We start from the raw sequence: 24677 nt of genomic DNA on the forward strand, positions 1-24677 counted from the left end.
GATTCAGGTCAACTTGTAAAAATAAATTACTGGTAGAGGTCTTTTCTTTTTGTAAAAAAATTTGATTTATATGCCGCCCTTCTCCGGAGACTCAGGGCGGCTTACAATGCGTTAAGCAATAGCCTTCATACTTTTGTATATTTATACAAAGTCAGCTTATTGCCCCCACAAACTGGGTCCTCATTTAACCTACCTTAGAAAGGATGGAAGGCTGAGTCAACCTTGAGCCTGGTAAGATTCGAACCTGCAGAAATTGCAGGCAGCTGTGTTAATAACAGGGTGCATTAAACCACTGTACTACCAAGGCTCTTTTGCTCGTGTGTCTGCCTATGTGAGGTGGGGGGACAGAACATCATATCTATCCCTGACCATGATGTGTGTCTATTTGAATATTGTCTCTCTTTCAAGTGTTTTTGTCTCAAAATATCTTGAATACTTAATTCTTCTACCATTGTGAAAAACGATTTCGGCAGTGTACTTCTAGGCTTTTTATTTATCTTCATTGTTTTATAGTCCAAGCTTGCATCTATTATCACATTGAAATATCCCATTATACATATATTTTCATAGTCCAACTCTATAATTTTCTTGTGTAGTTTCTGATAAAACTCTTCTTGTTTTTCATTTGGTGCATATAGTGCTATCAAAAGTATTTGTTTAAAGTTCATTTTTATTTCCACCATCAAAATCCTGCCATCCTCATCTTTAAAAATTAACTTGGGTTCTAATTTTCCTTTAATGAAAAATATCACACCTCTTTTACTTTGATGTGCCAATGATGTAAATAAGAGTCCTAATTTTGGATATTGTAACAATTTTAAATGTTGTTTTCTAATATGTACTTCTTGTAAACATATAATGTCCATCTTCAAAGTATTTAATTTAGCCAATGTTCTATTTCTTTTTATTGCCACATTCAATCCATTTACATTTAAGGAAATTGCTTTAATTTCTTCTTCCATGTTTTACTTATTACTAGTTTTTAATTTCATCGCTCTTGTTTCTCTTTGTTCCATTGGTCTTTGACTCTGGCTCCCTCTCTTAATGCGCTTTCCTCTTTTGTTTTTTCCTCTTTATCTTTCTCTTCCTCTCTCTCTTTTGCCCCACCTACAGTTCCCAAATCTTCCTCCAATGGTCAATGGTTTTTATCAGAATTGCTGATAAAATAATGTTGCTTTTTCAAGCGTATCCAATCTATATCATTGTTCCTGCCATGTCACCATAATTCCTTCATGAATTAGCCATTAGTCACTCCTTTGTATATTAAGAATTTTGTTAGGAATTGATACTCTCTCCTCAAATCTCTAACTCTTCTAGGTATTTGTCTTAATACCACAAGTTCTTTATCTTTGTATTTCAATGTTGTAATTCTTGCTGCTTGTAATATCTCTGTTTGCTTTGCCCTCTTTGTAAATCTTACATGCACTTCTCATGGGAGTTTATTCCTTATTGCATATCTAGTGTAGACTCTAAATGCTTCATCAGTCTCATTTAATCTCTCTTCCTTGGGTTGTTCCAAAGCCTCAGCCAGAACCTCGGCAATTACTTCAGGTAAATTTCCCTGCTTTTCTTCCTTTATGTTTTGAAATCTAAATAGAAGTCAGAATGCTCCATCTGCAACAGGATAATTGTTTTTTCTTGTGACTTGTTGAAACCAATTTCTCTTCCAGCTCAACTTTTTTTCTATCATTTCTATTTTTTTCTACTTTCTGAATCCTCTCCTCATTTTTCCCCATCATTTCTTTCATTTTTTTTAATTCCTGTTTTATATCATCATGAAATGATTGCATAAAATTTTGTAATTCCATCATCTCTGGATTTTTCTGCTTTTCTGGCGCTGAGGGGCTTGGTGCTGGCTGTGTAAATTTCTTCATTTCTCTTCTTCTCAAATACTTTATATTTTACTTGCAGTTTATTTGTAATCTAAATATCTAATTCAACTGATTGTTGAATTAGTTTAAATAAAATAAAGTAATGTGGAGAAGGAAAAAAAGAGAAAAGAAAAGAAAAGAAAAAACAAAAAAAGAGAAAAAAACCCAAAACTTCCAACAACCTCCACCCTCCAAAAGTTTAAAGAACTCCTTGTTGCAATATTTTCAGGATCAGACTCAATAATATTAGTAAGAGTTAAAGGTTTAAATATATTTCCTTTTATTTACAATAGGCATTCTATATTCACTGAATATTCACAGATAGAAGCAAGGAAAAGGGTGTAGGTGGCTCCTTATATATACAATGGGTGGAGCTATAAGTGGGAGTGGTGAATTATGAATACATTAAGAAGTGAAGAATAAGTTAACCCCTGATACCCCGTTCATATATTATTTACACATTAGAGAATAAGGCATTTACATCTGACAAATCCCCCTCTAAATGCCGATTCGTTATACAACACCAATTACACTCAGATTCAGGACAATACAATACATACAATTTAGAAGTTAAATATTTGTGTTGCTTAGAAGGTAAAGGCTTTGTCAATATGTCAGCTAATTGTTCTGAGGTATCACAATGCACTGCTTTAATAAATCCATCCTGAGATAATTGTCTCACATGTTTAAATTTTATATCTATATGTCTGGACCTTTGTCCAATGGCATCAGATCTAGATATTTCAATGGCTGCTTTATTATCTTCATGCATAACAAAAGGCAAAACAGGTTTTTTCCAAACATCTGAAATTAAATCATTAAACCATACAAGGTTATTTGCAGCTTTGGATAAACAAACATATTCCGCTTCTGTCGTTGAAGTGGCCACTAGTTCTTGTTTACCAGTGTACCAGTAAACTGGACAGTCATTTAAGAGAAATATATAACCAGATGTACTTTTTCTACATGAGGTGTCTCCAGCCCAATCTGCATCTGCATAACATGTAAGCTTTGGTTCTTTATTGTCTTTAGGTTCTAATATTAAGCAAAAGTCTAGTGTACTTTTCAGATATCTTAAAATTCTTTTAACAGCTTCCCAGTGATACATTGTTGGTTTGCTGACATGTCTGGATAATAGATTGAGTGGTAAGGCGATATCTGGTCTAGTCCAATTAGATATATAAAGAAGTGAACCTATGATTGATCTATAATATAACCATGGTATCATGTTGCACCGGTTGGCGGGGTTGGGGGTGGGGGGCACCGTTCTGCGGTGGTTCTCCTCCTACCTCTCTGACCGGTCGCAATCTGTGTTGACGGGGGGGCAGCGGTCGACCCCGAGGCACCTTGCTTGTGGGGTGCCACAAGGGTCGGTCCTCTCGCCCCTTCTGTTCAACATTTATGTAAAGCCACTGGGTGAGATCATCCGTGGCTTCGGGGTGGAGTTCCATCAGTACGCTGATGACACCCAGCTGTACATCTCCACCCCATGCCACCCCAACGATGCCCTTGAAGTGATGTCCCAGTGCCTGGAGGCCGTGCGGGCCTGGATGGGGAGAAACAGGCTCCGACTCAACCCCTCCAAGACCGAGTGGCTGTGGCTTCCAGCGTCCCGATATAGCCAGCTGACGCCATCGCTGGCTATTGGGGGCGAATCACTCGCCCCCACGGAGAGGGCTCGCAACTTGGGCGTCCTCCTGGACGCACGGCTGTCTTTAGAAGACCATTTGACGGCCGTGGCCAGGGGGGCTTTTTATCAGGTTCGCCTGATACGCCAGTTGCGCCCCTTTCTAGATCGGGACTCTCTACGCACAGTCACTCAGGCACTAGTCACTTCCCGCCTGGACTACTGCAACGCTCTCTACATGGGGCTCCCCCTGGGGTGCACCCGGAGGCTCCAGTTGGTCCAGAATGCAGCCGCGCGGGGGATTATGGGGGCGACGAGGCGCTCCCATGTGACACCTCTCCTGCGCGAGCTGCACTGGCTCCCGGTAGTCTTCCGGGTGCGCTTCAAGGTGTTGGTGACCACCTTTAAAGCGCTCCATGGCTTAGGGCCGGGGTACTTACGAGACCGCCTACTGCCACCAATAGCCTCCCACCGGCCAGTACGCTCGCACAGAGTGGGCCTCCTCAGGGTGCCGTCCGCCAGACAATGTCGGCTGGCGACCCCCAGGGGGAGAGCCTTCTCTGTGACGGCGCCCACCCTCTGGAATAACCTTCCCCCGGAGTTACGTATAATAACAGACCTCCGGATTTTTCGTCGGGCCCTGAAAACTTATTTATTTCAACTAGCTGGGCTGGCTTGAGCTAAATTTTAAATTGGTTTTAAATTGGGTTGTTTTAATTTATGGCCAGAATATCTAATTATTTTAATACTGTTTTTTAAATTTTGTATGTTTTGTTTTTACTTAGGCTGTGCACCGCCCTGAGTCCTATTTGGAGAAGGGCGGTATAGAAATTTAAACAAATAAATAAATAAATAAATAAATATAAAACGTGTTATCCTTGAATTCGGGGGAAGATTCATCAGTATTTCTTAGAAAATCAGTTTGCATAGGAGTATCACAAGGTTTGGCATTGTTTAAATTGCATTTATTTAAAAGTTCTACAATCTTATCTCTCTGAGTAAGTTTGAATCCCCTTCTAGTCTTATTAATTTGGACACCAAGATATTTGTTTACTTTACCTAGAGATTTTAACGAGAAATGTTCATTTAGTTTGGTTACAAAGGTTTCTCTTCTCTCTTTATGTTTTCCTATGTATAAAATGTCATCCACATAAATCAATACAAATTCAATGTAATCATCATCCTTTTTGACAAAAAAGCAGTTATCAGCAGTAGTAGCGTTGAAGTCCATGGTTCTAAGTACTTTCACTAAACAATCATACCATCGTTTACCAGATTGTTTTAACCCGTATAAACTCTTGTTTAACAACCAAATTTCATTTTTGTTTGTGTATTGACTGTGAGGTGCTCTTACGTATATTTCTTTATCTAGTTTAGCGTGTAGATACGCAGTCTGTATGTCGTATTGAAATACATCAAGGTTGAGTGCTGATGCTACCATTAGAGCTGTTTTGACACTCTCTGTTCTTACTGTGGGGGAATACGTGTCAGTATAGTCCTCCGGATATTTCTGTGCATAACCTTGTGCAACTAGTCTAGCTTTGTATAGAGTATTGCCTCCCTCTAAGTTCTTAATTTTATATATCCACCTGGTACCAATAATTGTTTTATCCTTAGGTGCAATTGCAGGTGTAAATTCATTTAATCCTTGTAAACTTTCCATCTCTTTTTTCATCGCTAATTCCCATTTTTCCTTTTCTTCACGAGGGAGTTTTAACACTTCCTCATATGTATTGGGTGTTGTTGGCTCACCATCCATATGCATTATGTAATCTTTGTATTTATTTGGCATTTGATTTCTGGTGTTTCTAATGGTTTTTTCAGGTTTACTATCGTTATCATGCAAATATCTTGCTTCCTTTTTTGTTAATGTGTCTGTCTTAATTTTGTGTTGGCTATTTGTCCAAATTTTGGTTTTGTTCTTATTTTTGTTGATATTTTGCTTTTCTATGATCCCTTCTTCATGAGATTTTGTACCTTTATATTTATTTGGAAATATTTCATTAAGATGTAATTTAGACCAGTTAGCCTGTTCATGGAACACAGCTGTTCTGGAGACTATAAATTTGTTATTGTTATCAATGAATCTGTACCCTTTAGTACCGGTTTCATATCCCATAAATCTGAGTCTTCTGGATACGTTTTCTCCCTTTCTTCTTAATTGTTTAGGTATGTGTACGTCTGCAGTGACTCCAAATATATGCATGTGTGCTAATTTTGGTTTTCTATTATACATCACTTCATATGGTGTCTTATTTACAATGCTGGACCATGTTCTATTTTGTGTGTAATTTGAATAATGTAAGGCTTCTGACCAGAATTGTTTGCTTAAGCCAGCATCTTCCAATGTGCATCTAATCATGGTTTGTAATGTGGAATTTTTCCTCTCTGCAATCCCGTTCTGGAACGCAGAAAATGGACTAGATGTGTAATGTAACATTCCTTTGTCTTTTAACCATTGGGAGAATTCTTTAGACATGAATTCACATCCCCTATCTGTCATAATTTGTTTTATTTTGATGTTGTGTTGTGTTTCTATGCGTTTGTAAAATTCTTTAAATTTTTGAAATGTTTCATCTTTGTGTTTTAATGTATAAACAAACCCATAGCGGCTATAATCGTCCACTATTGTCAGGAAGTAACGTTTTCTATAAGTGATTGATGGAGTTAATGGACCAACTAAGTCCATGTGTACTAAATCAAAAATTTTGTTAGTTGATCTAGTAGATTTTCTTGGCCTGGGGCTAGTTTTTAGTTTTGTAGATTTACATACTGAGCATTCCAAATAATTTTCACAATTTTTTATTTTAACACCTTCTGCGTGTTCAGTCATTTTTTGTACTACAGGAAAACTGGCATGTCCTAACTTCCTATGTAAGATGTGAGCGCACTCATCATGAATTGGCTTACCTATTTTTGGTTTTTTTTCATTGTGTGCATCTTTGTGATCATGAGATGTTTTACACTCATCATTGTCACTATTGCTAATATTTTCATCATCTACTTCAATACAATCTTCCATATTTGAGTCAATGTTATGCAACCATTTTTCCTTAGTTATCAGATAAAGTAGGCCTCCTTTAATCATCACTGTGCCTATATTTATTTTATTCTTCTCCAAAATCACTTTTCCTTTTGAAAAAACAATGTTAATGTCAGAATCTCTACTTAGTTTTATAGCACTTAGTATGTTATGAGGTATCTCAGGTATTAGCAATACCCCCTCTATTTTTCCTAGACCAGGCAAGGTTACATTCCCTCTACCTAATACTTGCACCTTTTCTTGGTTAGCTACCTTTATTACAAATTTATCTTCTGCAAATGAAGACAATATATTTTTGTTATTAGTGGTGTGATTAGTTGCTCCAGAATCAATAAGCCAATTATTGTTCTCATTTTGCTGTATGTTAGTGTTGTCTTGTTTATTTAGCCCGTTCAGTGAGCCAGATTTTCTATCCTTTGAATTATCTCTGCCCCCTCTATTCTCTTTGTAATTTGGTGGGCTCCTATATCTATGTCTATCTATGGAAGACTGTCTATAATTGTATTTGTTTCTATATTCTGACCTATGCCTTTCTCTTGAAATTTTGGGACAGTCTCTTCTATTGTGTTCCCTGGATCCACAATTGTGGCATTTAAATGTTTCATTATATTTTTCTTGGAAAGCTACTTTCCTATATGGTTTGTGTTCTGTGTGATTGCTAGAACGATTCCTTCTTGAATTGTCTTCTGCTATCAGTTTATTGGATAGACTTTCTATGGATAAATATCCTAGATTGATAGTGTCTAAATGTGACATAAAATTGTCCCATGATGAATCAAGTGAGTTGATAATAACACTTTTCATTGTTTGGTCTGAAATCACCTCCCCCCTCAAATGCAGCTCAGCTCTTATTTTGTTTAAATATATTAAATGCTCACTTATGGAAACCCCTGGTTTTACCCTAGATGAAAAGAAATCTTTAGACATCCTTGTGGTGGTAGCTACACTGTCACTGTGAAATAAATTAAACATGCATTGAATGATTTCTGAAACAGTCAGATTTGGCTTAATGCTATGATACATTGCAGGAGACACACTAGATATTATTAAGAAAAATGCTCTATGGTGTAAACAATCTATTTTTAGAGTCCAAGGTCTTTTTGGGGGACTAGTGATAAAAAATAATAAGTTTTCCTTCATAAAGACAACCTGGAGCTGTTGATACCATTCTTGCAAATTAACGCCATCAACCCTTAGCTTTGGGAAGTCACTGGGTAAATTTTCGACATTATTGTGTCCATTACTTACAACCTGAGGTAGTCCGTGGTCTCGCAAGTGTAGAAAATTGCAAAACGGCATGGGGATGCTCGCAACGAGTCTGCATGGTCTCCTCGTCAGTTCATGTCTTCCCGGACCGTCTGCGTAGTTTTGCGCATGCGCGTTGTCCATTTCTTCTTTGGAGTCGTCGTGGAAGGTTCTCTCCATTGTGGCTCGCTCGTTCTGCTCCTCTTCAGATGAATCGGTCTCTGGTTCAATTTTGGGAGTCTTGACGACGGCGGCTGCTCTTCCTCTTCCCCTGAGGGCTTTGGTGCTTGCTTCGGTTTGTGGCGTAGGGCGGTACCGGCAGGGCTCTCTGGGTTCGGGCGTCGACGTTCTCGTAGTCAGGATGGGAGCGGGCAGGTCTTGAGGCATCGGCTTGCTCGCTCGCTTCTTCGGTAGCTGTTTGTTAATTTTTAGTTTTGGCCCAAATGCAGCAAAAAGCGTTTTCATTGCTGATTTTATTTGGGAGTTTGTTGAATCATCTTCACTTTCTGATTCTGATTCTTCTGAGGAGTTTGAATCTTCTTTTTCATTTTCATTGTTTGATAACGTTTTTCGCGCCAGAAATTTTGAATTGAGCATTTTGATTGGCTCTGCTTCGCTCACCCTGGAGGCCTGTTGAAACCAAGATGGCTGCCATTCAAAATTTCGCGCGGGATCACCGTTTTTCTTCTTCGTAATGACTTTCTCTGCAGTCATATCACTCACTATTTTTGGGTCTTTAGACTTTTCATTAGTGATGTTTTTCTCTCTCGCTGCTCCGCTGTTCTTCAGCATATCTTGGAGTTTCGCGATGAGGCTTTCATCATTCTTCTGGCTCTTTAATATTTTTAATATCTCTGACCTGAGTTCGTTATTCTCTATTTCGATTTCCTTCTGGTCATTAATTTCATCTATTATTTCTTCGTCTTCAGTGGTGTATTCTTCGGATTCTCTCGAAATTGCGTTTGTGGATTCGTTGATTATTTCTTGTTCTGTTTCCATTTCTTTGCTGTAGGCCCTGGTGTTGGGCCTATCTTTCTTAGACATTTTTAAGTTTTTTTATTGAGTCAATTAACCATCCTCTGCTACCAGTTTGTTGCAATATTTTCAGGATCAGACTCAATAATATTAGTAAGAGTTAAAGGTTTAAATATATTTCCTTTTATTTACAATAGGCATTCTATATTCACTGAATATTCACAGATAGAAGCAAGGAAAAGGGTGTAGGTGGCTCCTTATATATACAATGGGTGGAGCTATAAGTGGGAGTGGTGAATTATGAATACATTAAGAAGTGAAGAATAAGTTAACCCCTGATACCCCGTTCATATATTATTTACACATTAGAGAATAAGGCATTTACATCTGACACTCCTCTTGTCAAAATATAATCAAAAATCCAAAAAAGTGGGTTTAATAAAAAGAAAAAAAAGAAAGAAAAAAGAGAAGATAATAAAAACCAACAAGAAATAGAATAAATTAAAAAAGGTTTCTTCTGACTCGTCAAGTCTTAATCCAAGGGAAAAATATTTTAAAATCCAATTCCATTAAATCCAGTGAAAAAGGAAAAAAAATAAAAAACCCCTCAATATCTATATCTATATATATCTATATCTATATCTATATATATCTATCTATATCTATATCTATATCTATATCTATATCTATATCTATCTATCTATCTATCTATCTATCTATCTATCTATCTATCTATCTATCTATCTATAGAGAGAGAGAGAGAGAGGAGTGAATCTAAAGCCTTTTTCCACCAGCAATTCTCAAAACGTAAAACTAGTCAATCCAAAAAATAAGAGGTAATAAAAAAATTTGAAATCCAAAAAATCAGACAATCCAAAAGCTCAAAATAAAAAAAAAGGAAGTTCAAAGGCAAGTTTCAGTCTAATCTTCACAGCTGTTCTGTTATCTTCTATTCAAAATGTCAAGGTCAGTTCTCACAGTTTCTTCATAAATATATATCTTTTTTCCTTCTGCCGCTAGATGGCACTGCAGGTTAATTTTTAGTATTGAGTCAGTACTTTAGTCTGTTTACAGTTGCTACAAAGTTTCGCCAATCACTTTCTCTTCTATCCCATTCATAAATAAAGTATCATTCATTCAGTTCAGTCAAAATCTTAGTATCCAAATCATTTTTAAAGCCAATTTCAAATGTCCAAGTCCTTTTTCCTCCTTCACTCAAAGTCTGGTGAAATGTCTAAAATGCCTTCTTCCGCCTTCCTCACTGCTAAAGTATCCGGATGTGAATGCGGATACACCTGCTCCCACTCCTCACTCAGCCAATCTTTTCCACCCTGTCAATCTTTCAGATGGATCAAGAAAACAAACTCTCAAAAAATAGTAAGAAAGATTAAAAAAAAACCCTCACCTCGATGTCACAGGCTGTCTCTTTGCTTCCTTTTTTGTTGCAGCCGTCCTAGCTTTTTAGCGACTTCCAGGTCGCTTTCCACCCTGTCCAATTTGAGGAGCTTCTTCCGGTCTTTCCAGGGAGATTGTGATCTCCCTGTGTTGACCGGTATGTGCTCCTGTTGTTTGTCGTCCCTACAGGATGACTTAGGTCACCAAGGACCCTTGGACAGCGGGGATATCGATAACCCCTTGGGAACAACCAAGGAGTCCGTCTTACCGCCAGGACATTGGCCACACCTCCAGAATCCAATTTCTATACATGCATAAAAAAGTATCATCATAACAATATATTTATCATCATATTGTTTTGATGATACCTTTTATGCATAGATAGAAATTTAGGGTTAAGTATTTATTTATTTATTTATAATATTTTTTTTATTCTTTTTTTTAAAATGTACATCCTTCTTGTGTGTGGACAGAATTGATTCTGGGTATCATTCATGTTAATCCAATTCGCAGTAACAATATTAATAATCTCTATCACATTTGTCAAATTTAAGTAATCCTTATTATATTGTTTAAACATACATAAACATACATAAACAAAAAATGCCTAATTCCTCATCTTTATCTCTATTTCTCCTTATTTCCAGGTTAAATCTCTCCTTGTTCAGTTTCCATCCATTATTCCTTGTCTGGCCTACAGGTGGTTTGGAAAATACAGTAGCTTGACCCCTTCCTCCCAGTGGCAGCCCCTCAAATATTGGAACACTACTATCATGTCTCCGTGGTCTTTCTCTTCACTAGTCATGTCCAGTTCCTGTAACTGTTCTTCATATATTTTAGTCTCCAGTCTCCTAATCATCCTGGTTGCTCTTCTCTGCACTTTTTCTAGTGTCTCAACATCTTTTTTATAGTGTGGTGACCAAAACTGGATGCAGTATTCTAGGTGTGGTCTTACTAAGGCTTAATAGAGTGGTATTAGTATCTCACTTGATCTTGATTGTATCCCTCTGTTAATGCAATTTAGGATTGCATTGGCTTTTTTGGCTGCCACTGCACACTGCTGGCTCATATTTAGCAGGTTGTCCACTAAGACTCCAAAATCCCTCTCAAGTTACTGCTATTAAGCTTGGTTTCACCCAGTCTATATGTGTGCAAGCAAAGAGTCCATTTATTTATGAAGAGTGAAGGAAAATCAATAGATTTAAACATCTGTGAGTATTGCAGAGAGACTGTACTGTTGCAATGGTAATAGGGAATAAACCATTTCCTTTGGCATCAATCTTGTTTCCAGTAAAAGAGCTTGTGCATGTGACAATTCTGCCAAGTTCTAGACTAGGAGTTGAATTAAACTGTGGAAAATCAAGAAATTGTGGTTTATTACTGAATTGTGGCAAGAAGTACTGACATATTCATAAAATTTGAAATCAGAAAGCAACAAATTATTTCAGAATAGCTCTTTCCCAATGCAGATGTGTCCTCATAAAAAATAATCAAACAACATGTAATTTGACAGTTTGTTTTGCAACCTGTTTAGGCAATGAATCATGTCTTTGGTCCTTGAAAAATACTATAATATTTTCATTGATATCTTTTTTATATTGTGATTACTGTAAGGATTGCCTCTCCTTCCAACTTAAGAAAGTACGAACTCTTGAAACGTAGTTGTTCAAAAGGATTCTTTTATTAAGCAGAAGTGAAAGCCATCCAGCTAAAGCACAATCTGAATGCCTTTAGGCAAAGCAGTAAGATTAAAGTGGTAGAGACCTCTCCCTTTAAGTCAGAATGCAGATTTTAGCCAATACACAAGTGTGAAGAGGTTTTCTTTACTATTTCCTTTGAGAACCTGAACAAACATGCATTCCCACCACTACCCTTTAAAGTGAGACAACCCACATGGCTATCATAAAAATTCCTGCAGGTAAAGGGAATCTCAGGCTTCCTTGGCGCCAGGATATAGGTTGTAAAATATCTGATGACACAGGCCATGTTAGTAAATCGAATCCAAGTCCCCCCTTCCTCTACTTGAATGGCAGTATCACTTTTAGGGATCTGACAATTACTGCCATGAGGTATAATATATTCATTAGAATAGAAAAACATGTTTTGTCAACTGTTCATTCAATGGTATGAAAACATTTGACAATGATATTATAAGATTTATAGTAAGTAAGATCACATGATTATAATTCAGATACTCAGTGACCCAATTACAATTATGATGTCACAGTATCCTGCCAGCACATGATTTCAATTTTATGATCTTCATTGCTGACTTCCAACAAGCAATAGCGATTCTAAAGTCAAAATAAAAAGCAGAGGTGACAGTGGGCATCCCTGGCTGATTCCTTTCTTTATTTTGAATGTTTTTGTAATTTCTCCATTTATTATTATGTTTGCTTTTTGAGATGAATAAATTGCTTCAATCATTTGTTCAAATTTGTCGCAGAATTTCATTTCTCTAATTTGACTAATCATATATTTCCAATTTAAATTCTCAAATGATTTTTGAGCATCCAGAAAAATAAGGGCAATTTGTTTCTCTGGATGCACCTCATAATACTCTAATATGTTCAATACTATTCTTGTGTTATCTCTAATTTGTCTAGAAGGGAGGAAACAATTTTGGCCAGAGTGAATAATCTCATTCAGTATTTTTTTCATCCTTCCTGCTATGATAGCCATAAAAATCTTGTAGTCTGCATTCAGAAGCGAAATTGGCCTGTAGTTTTGAATTTGATTTGGGTCGGTACCTTCTTTCATAATCACTGTGATATATGCTTCTCTCCATGAAACATTTTTGCTTCTAACAGGACCTCATTATAAAGTTCTAAAAGAATGGGCTCTAATAGCTCCCCCATGTTTTTGTAAAATTCTCCTGGTAAACCATCTGGTCCCGGGGTCTTATTATTTTTTTGTTTTTGAATCACTTCTTTTAGCTCTGTCGATGTTATTTCCCTATTTAGCAGCGTTCTCTTATCTTCCTCTATGATGGTCATCTTTTTCTCTTTTAAATAATCATTTATTTCTTCTATCTCAGTTTTTTCCTGTATATATAAGTTCTCAAAATATTTTAATGCAATCCTTTTAATTTCTTCTTATTTTGTAAATCCCCTACCTCGTCCTGCAGTTAGTGTATTATTCTACTTTCCTTTTCTTTTCTTAATTTGTATGATAACCACCTCCCTGGCTTATTTGCATTCTCAAATTAGTATTGTTTCATGTATTTAATGTTTTTAACATGTTCTGCTTGTTCCATTAGGTTTAATTTATGTTTTACTAATGTTAATTCTTCAATTAGTTGTACATCACCTGGCCTTATTTGAAATTTTTTTTCTAGCTGTTCTAATTCTTTCACTAATATATCCTGCTGTTTCCATTTTTCATTATTTCTTTTTGCCATATATGCTACAGTTATTTCTCTTGTATATGCTTTTATTGTGTCCCATAGGTTCTGCAAAGAAATGTGTTGTTTATTATTTACCTCTAGAAATAAGATCAATTCCTGATTAATCTTTTGTATATATTCTTTCTCTTGTAGTATCTGTGGGTTTAATGTCCATCTTCTGTTTTTCTTTTTTTTGACCTTTCCATATTATTTTCAGGGGGTTATGATCTGCCCAAATGTTTGGGAGAATCTCTACATTTTCTACTTCTTTACTTAGTTCTTTATTTGCCCATATCATATCTATTCTTGAGAAGGACTTATATGGGTTGGAATAAAAAATATTTTTTCTCTCTTTGGGATTTAGTGTTCACCATATATCATTCAAGTTTAATTCTTCCGCCATATCAAAAAAAGTTTTTGGTAATACATTCCTCCCCCCCTTTTTTTCTTCTCACTAATATAATCCTTTTTTCTATCTATTATCCCATTGTAGTCCCCCATGATATATATATTTTTATAACTTGTTTCAATGATTTTTCCATGTATTTTTTTGTAAAATTCCCTCTGGTTTTTATTGGGAGCATATATATTAACTAATAACATTTTAACTTCTCCTATTATTAATCCCAATAATAATATTTTTCCCTTCGGATCTTCATATATTACACTTGTTTTTATTTTTTTCTGACATATGTCACAACCCCTCTCTTTTTTTTCTCTGCCAGTGCTGCATATAAATTCCCGAACTTATTATATTCCAAGTATTTCTGATCATGTTTTTTGATATGTGCCTCTTGGAGGCATATAATATCTACATTCTGTTTTGTTAATTTTGTAAGTATTTTTTTCCTTTTCACCTGGTCATTCAATCCATTTACGTTTATTAACAGTAATTTAGTTTCTTTCTTTATTTTCTTAATTGTCTGCTGGTCTCTGGTTTTTGTTTGCTGTTGTAATTCTTTGTGGTCTGGTATTCGTACTCCTTTCTTCATTTCGATTCCCCTTCTTTGTTTTGGCTCCTTCTTCCACATCTTCGTTCCCAGATTCTTGTCTTTGTTCATCTAAGCTGGGTGTTTCCAATCTCTCTTTAGTGCTCGAATCTTCCTCCATCCCCATCAGTTGGTCATATAGTTCTTCGGCTTTATCTAGATCATCAATTTTAATTCGTTTGCCTTGCCAAGTTACTGACATTCCCTCTGGAATGATCCACCAAAATAATATTTTTCTTCTGTTTAGTAGAGATGTTAAGAACCGGTAATCCTTACTTTGTTCTCGGATCCGCCTGGGGACTTGCTTCAATGTTATTATGTCTCTTTCATGATATATCATTGGTTCATCTCTTGTGATTTTATAGACAATATCTCGCACATTCTTGCGTGCAAATCTGATATGTACTTCCCTTGGTAAATGGTGGCACGTTGCATAATTGGTTTGAACTCTGTACACTTCATCCATCTCGTGTATAATCTCTTTTTTATCTCTCTGGAGGGCTTCTGCAATCACTCCTGCCATTATCTCTCCTAGGTCATCTTCTTTTGTTTCCAACATGTTTTGAAACCTCAGGTAAAAAGAGACTTGATCAATTTCAAAATGCATTAATGAGTTTTCCAAGTCTTTGTTTACCGCCATCATTTTTTAGTCTATTTGCTCTAATTTTTTTTTCAGTTTGTTCAGTTTTTATTTCCACAGACAATTTTTGCTCATTCCTTTGTATCGCCTCTTGAATTGAATCCATTTTGTTGTCTAAGTTATGTATGTCAGATTTCAATTCTCTATGGTTTTTCATCATCGTCTCCTGAAGTTTCATCATAATTTCCTGAATCATTATGAGAGTAGTCTGCATCATTTGGGAAGTCAAATTGGAGCTTGATTTTTCTGTAGGCAGCATTCCTTCTATTATTCTCTGGGTTGATGGGGAAGTCATCGCTACCGTTGGGTTTGATGCTACCTTTTTCCCTGTTCTCAGTGATATAGTGGTGATACTTGTCATTTCTTTTAGAATGTTACTTTGTTCTTCTAAAATTTTATAAATCTTTTTCCAGATTACTATCCACTATTTTTATCATTAATAATAATTTCTTTTATCCCTCTAAGTTAATTTTCTTACTTATATTCCTTTTCCCTATGTCTATTATTGGCTTGGCCATTTTTATATTACTTTTGGCTTTCGCAAAAGTACCTTACCTATCAATATTTTAGTGTTTGCTTCTTTCACGTTTTGTTTTTTCTAGGCTCTAGATTTCAGTTTCTATTTCTATATGGTTATCTACCCAAAAACTTATAAAAATTTACAACTGTAAGTCAATCATAAAGGCATACAATACAATATGGTATAATCATATATCACTTCAAATAGATCTTAATATTAACTTAAATATCCTAATTTATAATAAATATTAATAATAAATAGTTCTATGCTAAATATAATACCTTCAGCACAATCTATCTATGTCAATATTTCATTGTGTATTTGTAAATACAGTTTTACTACAAAAATTGCAGGCACATCAGTGTTCAGAAAATATCCTATTGTCAAAATGTTGATCACAGATTATAATGTAACAATATAACAATCTATTTTCTATTTCACTCGAGATACTTCCTCTGCTTTAACTTTTTTTTTATTCTTTTAGTTTAGTTTCCCAATGCTCTATTGTATCTGGATTTCTCAGTTTTTACAGTTTTCCCCCCCTTTCTTTTCCTTGCCACTCTCTAACCATCTTCTCACTGTCTCTTTCAAGCATTTTAAACTTTGTATAGGCTATTTAAATCTGGATCGTTTCTGCCATTCCACTTTTACTTTTCGTTATTAATCCCAGTTTTCCTCCACTAGGCACCGTTCTCAACTTGTTTATTCACACCTCCGTCTAATCTTATGCTCCTCTCCAAGCTTCCTTCCTTGTCTCTCATGCTTTCTCTAATCACCCGATCTCCTTCTGCCTTAATCATCTTTCGCCAACCCTTTTTTTTTTCTTATCAAATTTTGACACATGGGTTCTCCTTTTTTCTCTTCTCTTACTCTTCCTCCATTATTTTACACTTGTTCACTCTCACTCTCCCCTTTACAGTCAGCTTTTGATCTTCCTTTCTGTTTCTCCCAATCCTCTCTTGGCATTTACTTTCACTTAGTCACGGTTTGTCTCTTTGAATCACTGCTAGTTTCCTACCAGAGCTCTCTGTAATTTGCCAGATACTTTGTTTTGTTCACTTTTATGCATATGGGAGTCTCTCACCAGTGGAAAAGAGCACAGTCTGCTGATTAAGTTTCCTCTTCCAATTCTATCGTGCGCTGTCATGGCCTCAGGTCCGCCATGTCAAGATGAGATGACAGGACACATTCGCGTCAGGTTAAAGAGGGTTTCCCTCATTCCAGTGGGCAGTTGTATACCACCTCGCTGACCTTGGGCTTCCCCTCTGCTTCGTGTAGCTCTTCAAACCTTCAACACGCCTTCAAAGGATCCCCCAACACGAAAGAAACAGAGTCAAAGAGCGGAGCTCGCTCTTTTCCCTCTGCGCTGCCCTGACAGCATCACCGGAAGTCCAAGTCCAATTTACAAAGCTTCTTGCGGTAGTGCTGAAAATCTTTCTTGTTGAAATAAAAGGCATTTATTTGTAAATGCAGTCATTGGACTTGTTCTTGTTTTTAGAAAATTCCATATTTTTAATAAACTTTGTCTTGTAATATATACTGTCAAATTCTTTTCTTTGTTTGTTTCTTTGGCTCTAAGAGTAATTTTTGATGCCTGCACATTCTAAATTATACTATACACTATAAGTCATATTGAAAAAGCTTTTAGGAAAATGAATCTTCTATTATAGTGGTATTAATTAATCTAGACAATATCTGTAGGTTTGCTATGATAATCCAGATACTATGATTTCTGTGTCCTAGGGTTGCATATGGTTAATTTAATATAGCTTCTGTATTATTAAGAACTTAAGAATGTTATGGGGGATATTAAGTTGCACTTACAGTACATAAAATTTGAAAAACAAAATTCTATTAATCAAATTCTTGTTTTCTTCTCACAGATTACGATCTTTGGTAAAACAACTGGAGAGAGGAGAGGCTTCTGTTGTTGATCTAAAAAAGAACCTAGAATATGCAGCAACTGTGTTGGAATCTGTATATATTGATGAAACTAGGTGAGATAATTATTTCAGTATTTTTATGTTTTGTTTTTAACTCAATACGTCATAATATTTTTAAGCTATAAGGGCATATTACATACATATGAAAATCATTTTTCTTCCAATAAAATTTTAAAAAGACATGTCTATGTTCCTAAAACTACCACGAACAATCAGTAAATATGTTATCTTAAGAAATGAAAATGTTAGCATTATTCCAGTATTCTTTCACCAAGTTTCCATCAAAAACTTTATCTTATCTAACAGCTGCAGTGATTCTCATTTTTTGTGAGATGAAAATGATATGTTAATAAGACATAAATTAAAACTTATTTTAATTTAGAAAGCACAAAATGAATTCCTGAATTCATCACAAATTCCTGAAATGAATTTTTCTATATAGAGGCACAAATAATGCATTTAGTTCAGAATTATTTAAATATTTGCCTGGCAATTTAGCCACCTTTAATTTTTATATACATTTTTTTGCTCAATTTATATTCCATTTTTAAAAATATCATTCAGCTTATACTCCATGATTAAAAATATCATTCAATTTATACTCCATTTTTCTATTTGCATGATAATTCAAGAAGTAGTAATAATAATTTATTGTTCTATCTAGCAGGATGTGCAGTGGTGGGTTTCACTTATCTTTGCTACCACTTCGCTCATGTGTACATGCTCGCTTTGCTTGCGCACGCACCACTTCTGTGCATGCACAGAAGCTTCTGCACATGCACAGAGCATATTTGATGACGTCCGGGCAGGTGGGTGGAGCCTCCCACTGCTGCTGCTACCAGTTCTCCTGAACCAGGGTGAACTGGTAGCAAACCACCACTGAGGATGTGTAAATGGTTACCATGGATATTTTAAATTATTATCACCATTATAGTTTGTTAACTGTAAGGAGTCTTTGCACATTATAGCAGCATACAAATGCAAGCAAATTAACATAATAAACAAATGCAATTCAATTAAACTGATATTAACTTTAAAATCATTATCACTAAAACATTAACAACTCAAAACTTGATAAAGAAGATTTGTTTTTGTCATTTGTCCAATACTGAGAAGGGTAGGCTAGAGGCACTTCATAAAGAAGACATTCCAATTCAGTGTTAAAGTTTGCTATAGAAGTGTCAGATCCGTGTATCTGCCATTCTTCATGGAAGAAGGGGGGGGATTTGGAGTTGTCACGTTTAGTTCTTTTCCTATGTGTCCTAAGTATCCAATTTTTTGCCTGATCCTCTTTGTATAAACTTTACCCTGATTTATAACCATTGCCTGGCACCAGGAATGCCTGGAGAATTCTCACACTTCAGGAAATGAAAGATAAGGTGGGGGAATGAGTGGATTGTAAAATGACCCAGAGAAGCTCTTCATATCTGTTTCTCAAAGAGACTGGTGCAATTCGCATTCACATGGGTGGATGGTTGGAATCCGCATTGGAAGGTGGGGAAGGAGTTCCTAATTTCCTTTATCCTGAACTGCATGCCCTGAGAGACCCCTGAGCCTGCTTTGAGTTTTGACTTGCTTTCATCCCTTTTAATAAATGTTCCTTTTGAAACATAAAGTTCTCAAGAGTTTGTAATTTCTTGGAATGGGCGGGGGGAAGGTGGTCCTCACAAGAAGTCTTGAAAGGTTTGGAAGAACTGTAGAAGAATTTGGCATGAAATAGTTTTATTTTTTAAATACTGAAAAGTTAGTACTAACAAGCATGAGTTTTTATGTTTTCTTTTGTCTCTCTTCAAATTATAGAAATCTCTCTACCATAGAATAATTTATCTTGAACTTTTGAAATGACAAAAGAATGGAAAAGACATCAGACATGCAGTTTGGCTGAACCGTTAGCATTTGAAAATATGCTATGTATAAATGCACAGTTGAGTCCTGGATATATTGCAGTTTTAATCATGAATAACCCTAAAAAGATAATATGAACTACATGATTATTGTGTTTTCTAAAAATAAGCTATCAGTAATAGTTTTCATTAAATTTACCTCTTCTTCAGAATGAAATAGAATAAAACAAAGTTATAAATTCACTAACCAATAGATTTATATATGGGTTTCACATTTCTGACAATTGGAAGAATATTGTTTCAAGATAACTATTAATATAATTTTTCCTCTGTCCTTTCCAGGCGCCTCTTGGACACAGAAGATGAGCTTGGTGATATCCAGTCTGACTCTGTGCCTTCAGAGGTACGGGACTGGCTGGCTTCTACTTTCACCCGACAGATGGGTATGATGCTAAGAAGAAGTGAAGAAAAGCCACGATTCAGAAGCATTGTTCATGCAGTTCAAGCTGGAATATTTGTTGAGAGGTAAAAGGCAGTGGACAGAGACTGTAGATTTTATCATTAATCTTGAATAAAAGCTATTTGATATATTTTTTAACATTCTGATGATAATTAGTGCCTTCAAGTCAGTGAAGTTTGTTTGCTATTGCCAAATCCTAGGGCCATGAAAGAGAGACTGTGTTCTGTCCCCGTCTCCACACACACACAAACACAGCCAGCCGAGGGTTAAGAAAGCACTTGGCACGCACACAGGTTGTTATCAGAAACTTGGCAGCAATACGAGCACCGACTGCCAAGTGCTTTTACTTCAATAAACGGAATATCCCTTCACCAGATAAACAGAAATACACACATTTTATAAATAGTCCAGTTCCAAACAAGAAACCTTTTGGCAGCTTTAAGCGTTGTTCAAGTGACTAGCCAGAGTTAGTTTTTGTGTGTCACAGAGTCTTAAATGGCCACCACACTCTCTTATATAGTCTCTGGGGTGTGGTCCAGTGACTCAGTTATAATCCCTGGCACGCCTCCTTAACTGCTGCAACCGTTTATCACGCCTTCGTTGGCGTGGATCCAGGAACGACAGATCATCTCTCTCGCTCTCATCGGAGACACTTGGCTCCTGGCTAATCTCTTCTTCCTCGGCCGGCACTTGAGGCAGTGCCAGAGGGGAGGGGCCTGGAGAGGGAGGCCTGGCCGACTCCTCTTCTTCATGTTCGGAGCCTTCTTCCTCCGATGAGATAGGCTCGGAGGGCGGGGCCACAACAGACTGACCCAAGGTCACCCAACTGGCTTTATGCCTAAAATGGAACTAGAACTCATGGTCTCCCAGGTCCTAGTATTATGCCTTAACTGGTTGTCTTTCTTATGGTCTACAAAGATAAATAACCATGAACAAAACCATCATCACATATCATAGCCATATGCATATATACTGCAACTATTATAATAAACTGGATGAAAACATAAGCTTATTTAAAGATTTAAGAAGATAATTTTATTCTCATTGATTTCATTGTTGATATAAACTTGAATCCAATCCATTGTTTGGCTTTGGAAAAGGAAAAGAAGAATTATCTACTAATAACCTTTTTTATGGGTGAGAGCTAGAAAACAATTATAGCTGTTTTGATTCATGGTACAAAGAAATTCAAAATTCATTTTGTTAGGACCAATAAAATGTCACAAAATAATGTACCAATTTTCAAGTTATCTAGAATTCTTCTTCAGGCTAGATCTTAGTTAAAAAGGGAGAAAGAACAATAAATTTATTTATTTATTTATTATTAGTCACATTTCTATGCCGCCCAACTCCTTAGGGACTCTGGGCGGCTTACAGCAAAAAAAAATGTGAACAATATGCTATAAAAATTTTTTAAAAACCCATACACTCAGTTCCATGGCCGGGTCTCGCAAGATCGCCATAGCGAGATCAATGGCCCCAGGCCTGCCGGAAAAGCCAGGTCTTCACTGCTTTCCAGAAGGCCAATAAGCTGGGGGTGGTCCGGACCTCAGGAGGTAATTGGTTCCAGAGAGCCAGGGCAGCCACAGAGAAGGCCCTTCCCCGTGGGCCCGTCAACCGACATTGTTTAGCCGACGAGACCCAGAGGAGACCAACTCTGTGAGATCTTACCGGTCGATGGGAGCTATGCGGTAGAAGGTGGTCTCGAAGATAGCCTGGCCCTGAGCCATGTATGGCTTTAAAGGTAATAACCAATACCTTGAATTACATCTGGAGACCGATAGGGAGCCAGTGCAGCTTGCGGAGAATTAGTGTAATGTGGGTGTATCTAGGTGCACCCACAATAGCTTGTGCGGCTGCATTCTGGACCAACTGTAGTCTCCGAACACTTTTCAAGGGTAGCCCCATGTAGAGCGCGTTGCAATAATCCAACTGTGAGATGACAAGGGCATAAGTGACTGTGAGGAGAGCCTCCTGATCCAAGTAGGGTGTTGTGGCCCCGCCCTCTGAGCCTGTCCCATCGGAGGAAGAAAGCTCCGAACATGAGGAAGAGGAGTCAGCCAGGCCTCCCTCTCCAGGCCCCTCCCCTCTGGCATTGTCTCAGGTGCCGGCCAAGGGAGAGGAGATCAGTAGGGAGACAGCTGGCTCGGATCAGAGTGACGAAGAAACATCATTCCTGGACGCACGCCTCCGAAGGCGTGATAAACGTTTGCAGCAGCTTAGGAGACGTGCTAGGGATTAGAACTGAGTCACTGGACCACACCCCAGAGACTATATAATAGAGGGTAGTGGTCAGTGATCCTTGTGACGAACAAAAGTAAACCTTGGATAGTCACTAAAGCCTCATTCGGAACTGCGAAGAGAAATATTGTTTCTGCTTGGACTTTTTGCACGTTAAGTACCTTATCTTTCTGTTTGTGAAAATAAAGGCATTTGGCAGACGGTGTGTCTATCGCTGCCAAGTGGGAGATAAGACCTGGGTGCGTTCCAAAGTGTTTCCTTAACCCTCGGCTGGCTGTGTTTGTGTGTGTGTGGGTACGGGGACAGATCATAGGGTCACAATTGGTGCACCAGGCGAACCTGTGCAAAGGTCGCCCTAGCCACAGCTGTCAGAGGTTGTTCCAATCTTAGCTGTGAGTCTAGGAGGACACCCAGATTGTGAGCCCATTTTGAGGGGGACAATTTCTCCCCCTCAGGACCAAGGATGGACAATCGATATAGTCTTTAGGAGGCAATACCCATAGCCATTCAGTCTTGTCTGGGTTAAGTCTGAGCCTGTTGACTCCAGGCCCTCACAGCCTCCAGATACCGGCACATCACATCCACTGCCTCACTGAACTGAGGGGGGTGGAGATATACAGCTGGGTATCATCAGCATATTGCTGATATCCCACCCCGTATCGTCGGATGATTTCACCCAGCGGTTTCATGTAGATGTTAAATAGGAGGGGAGAGATGACTGAGCCCTGAGGCACCCCGCAAATGAGGGGCCTAGGGGTCGACCTCTGTCCTCCTACCAACACCAACTGTGACTGACCAGAGAGATAGGAGGAGAACCACCGCAACATGGTGCCTCCCACTCCCAACTCCCTTAATCGTCCCAGAAGGATACCATGGTCAATGGTATCAAAAGCTGCTGAGAGGTCAAGTAGCACCAAGATAGAGGAATGACCCCCCGTCTGGGGCTCACCAGAAATCATCCATCAGCGTGACCAAGGCAGTTTCTGTGCCCCCAGTCAAGAGGGTGACCCTATTTCTGCAGCCTGGCAGCCATGGCTTTTCAGCTGGGAAGGGCAATTGTGGGAAAGCACAAAGCAGTTTCCTTCTCGCTAGCCGACTGGAGAACTTTTTGCTGTTTTGTTACTGAGCTCCTGGAGAGCCATGCTCATGCTAACCCGCATGAGCATGGGCAGGGCAGGGGCAATGGCAACAGCAGAATCTAGCACTCGGGGAGGGCAAGGTTAGCATGCTCCCAGCTGTGTCCTGCGTGGCCTCTGCAGGCTCAGGGCAGTGGACTCAGCTGCAGCCCAGACAAGCCGAGGAACTGCGGGGAGCCTCCCACGTGTTGCACCCCTCCCAGTCTTTGCCCATGCCTCTGCACCATTTTTGGGTGTCCAGCTCACTGGGCTGCCACCGTTCCTGTTGCGGCTCCAATGGCAATGGCTTCGGGAGATTCAGAGGCATGGAGGCATGGGCATGAGTGAAGGCTGGGAGGGGGGCACAACACACGGGAGGCTCCCCGAAGTTCCTTGGCTTGTTGGGGCTGCAGCTGAGCCTGCTGCCTGAGCCAATGGATGGAAGCACCCCTCCCAGCCAGATCTTTCTGGATTTGACTTGGAGGAAAGCGCAGCTCATAATGGCTGCTACATTTCGCTGTGCTGCACTAACAAAGGGGAAGAAACAGCCAGTTGAGAGCACACAGAGCTGCTCCAGTCCATGTGTTCTCCAGGTCAGCAGCTGTTTTTCTCCTTCATTGCTCTTTATGGGAAAGTGTTTCGTGCAGCACAGCGAAATTTAGCAGCCATGAGCTGTGCTTTCCTCTAAGCGTTGTGGGCAGCAGAGGGAAACAGGTGCTTCTCTCTGCACAGAGATTTTCAGATGAGACTTGGAGGAAAGCACAGCTCATGGCTGCCACATTTCACTCCAACACTCCAACAATGAGATCTAAGGAAACGTCTTCCAGCTCTTCACGATGAAAAGAAGCAGCAGCGGAGAGCATGTGTGTGTGTGTGTGTGTCCCCCTCCACAAGGATTTGGAGGCAGACACCGCCCCTCTGAGATAAAGAGGCAGTGGTGAAGCCCTGGGAGAGGACCATGGAGGGACACACAGGCCCCTGTTGCCTCCACTGCTGCTTTTTTTGCTGTTGGCTTCTCGCCACTCTTAAAGTTGATCATGAAGAGCTGGAAGACATTTTCTTAGATCATTGGCATTCCAACAATGAGTTTGGCGGAGATCTAAGGAAATGTCTTTCAGCTCTTCATGATCGACTTTAAGAGTGGTGAGAAGCTGACAGGAAAAGAAGCAGCAGCAGAGGTGACAGGGGCATTTGAGAGTCTGGGTGACTCTCCGCGGTCCTCTCCTGGGTGACAGCCAGGGCATCGCTGCTGCCTCTTTTCCTTAGAGGGGGGTGTCTGCTTCCCTTCACATGCAGTGCACATATGCAGCAGCCCTGGGACATCCGCCCACCCTCCCTCAGCACTGCTGCTGCCCCTCTCAGCTCCAGTGCAGTGCTCCATCTC

General features: G+C 38.5%; 1 protein-coding gene across 5 annotated transcripts in view; it reads left to right on the forward strand.

The window, feature by feature from the left end:
* PDE1C (phosphodiesterase 1C) overlaps positions 1–24677 on the forward strand; it is a 1150117-nt gene that overhangs the window by 810404 nt on the left and 315036 nt on the right. For all 5 annotated transcript variants that reach the window (XM_060686088.2, XM_087894093.1, XM_060686092.2 and 2 more), the window contains 2 exons: positions 17574–17687; positions 19820–20002. In XM_060686088.2, the coding sequence (XP_060542071.1) occupies positions 17574–17687; positions 19820–20002 (297 nt within the window). The remainder of the gene's footprint in view (positions 1–17573; positions 17688–19819; positions 20003–24677) is intronic.

Source organism: Pantherophis guttatus, chromosome 4 (assembly GCF_059756535.1).
Source record: "Pantherophis guttatus breed Tessera chromosome 4, ASM5975653v1, whole genome shotgun sequence".
NCBI lineage: Eukaryota > Metazoa > Chordata > Lepidosauria > Squamata > Colubridae > Pantherophis > Pantherophis guttatus.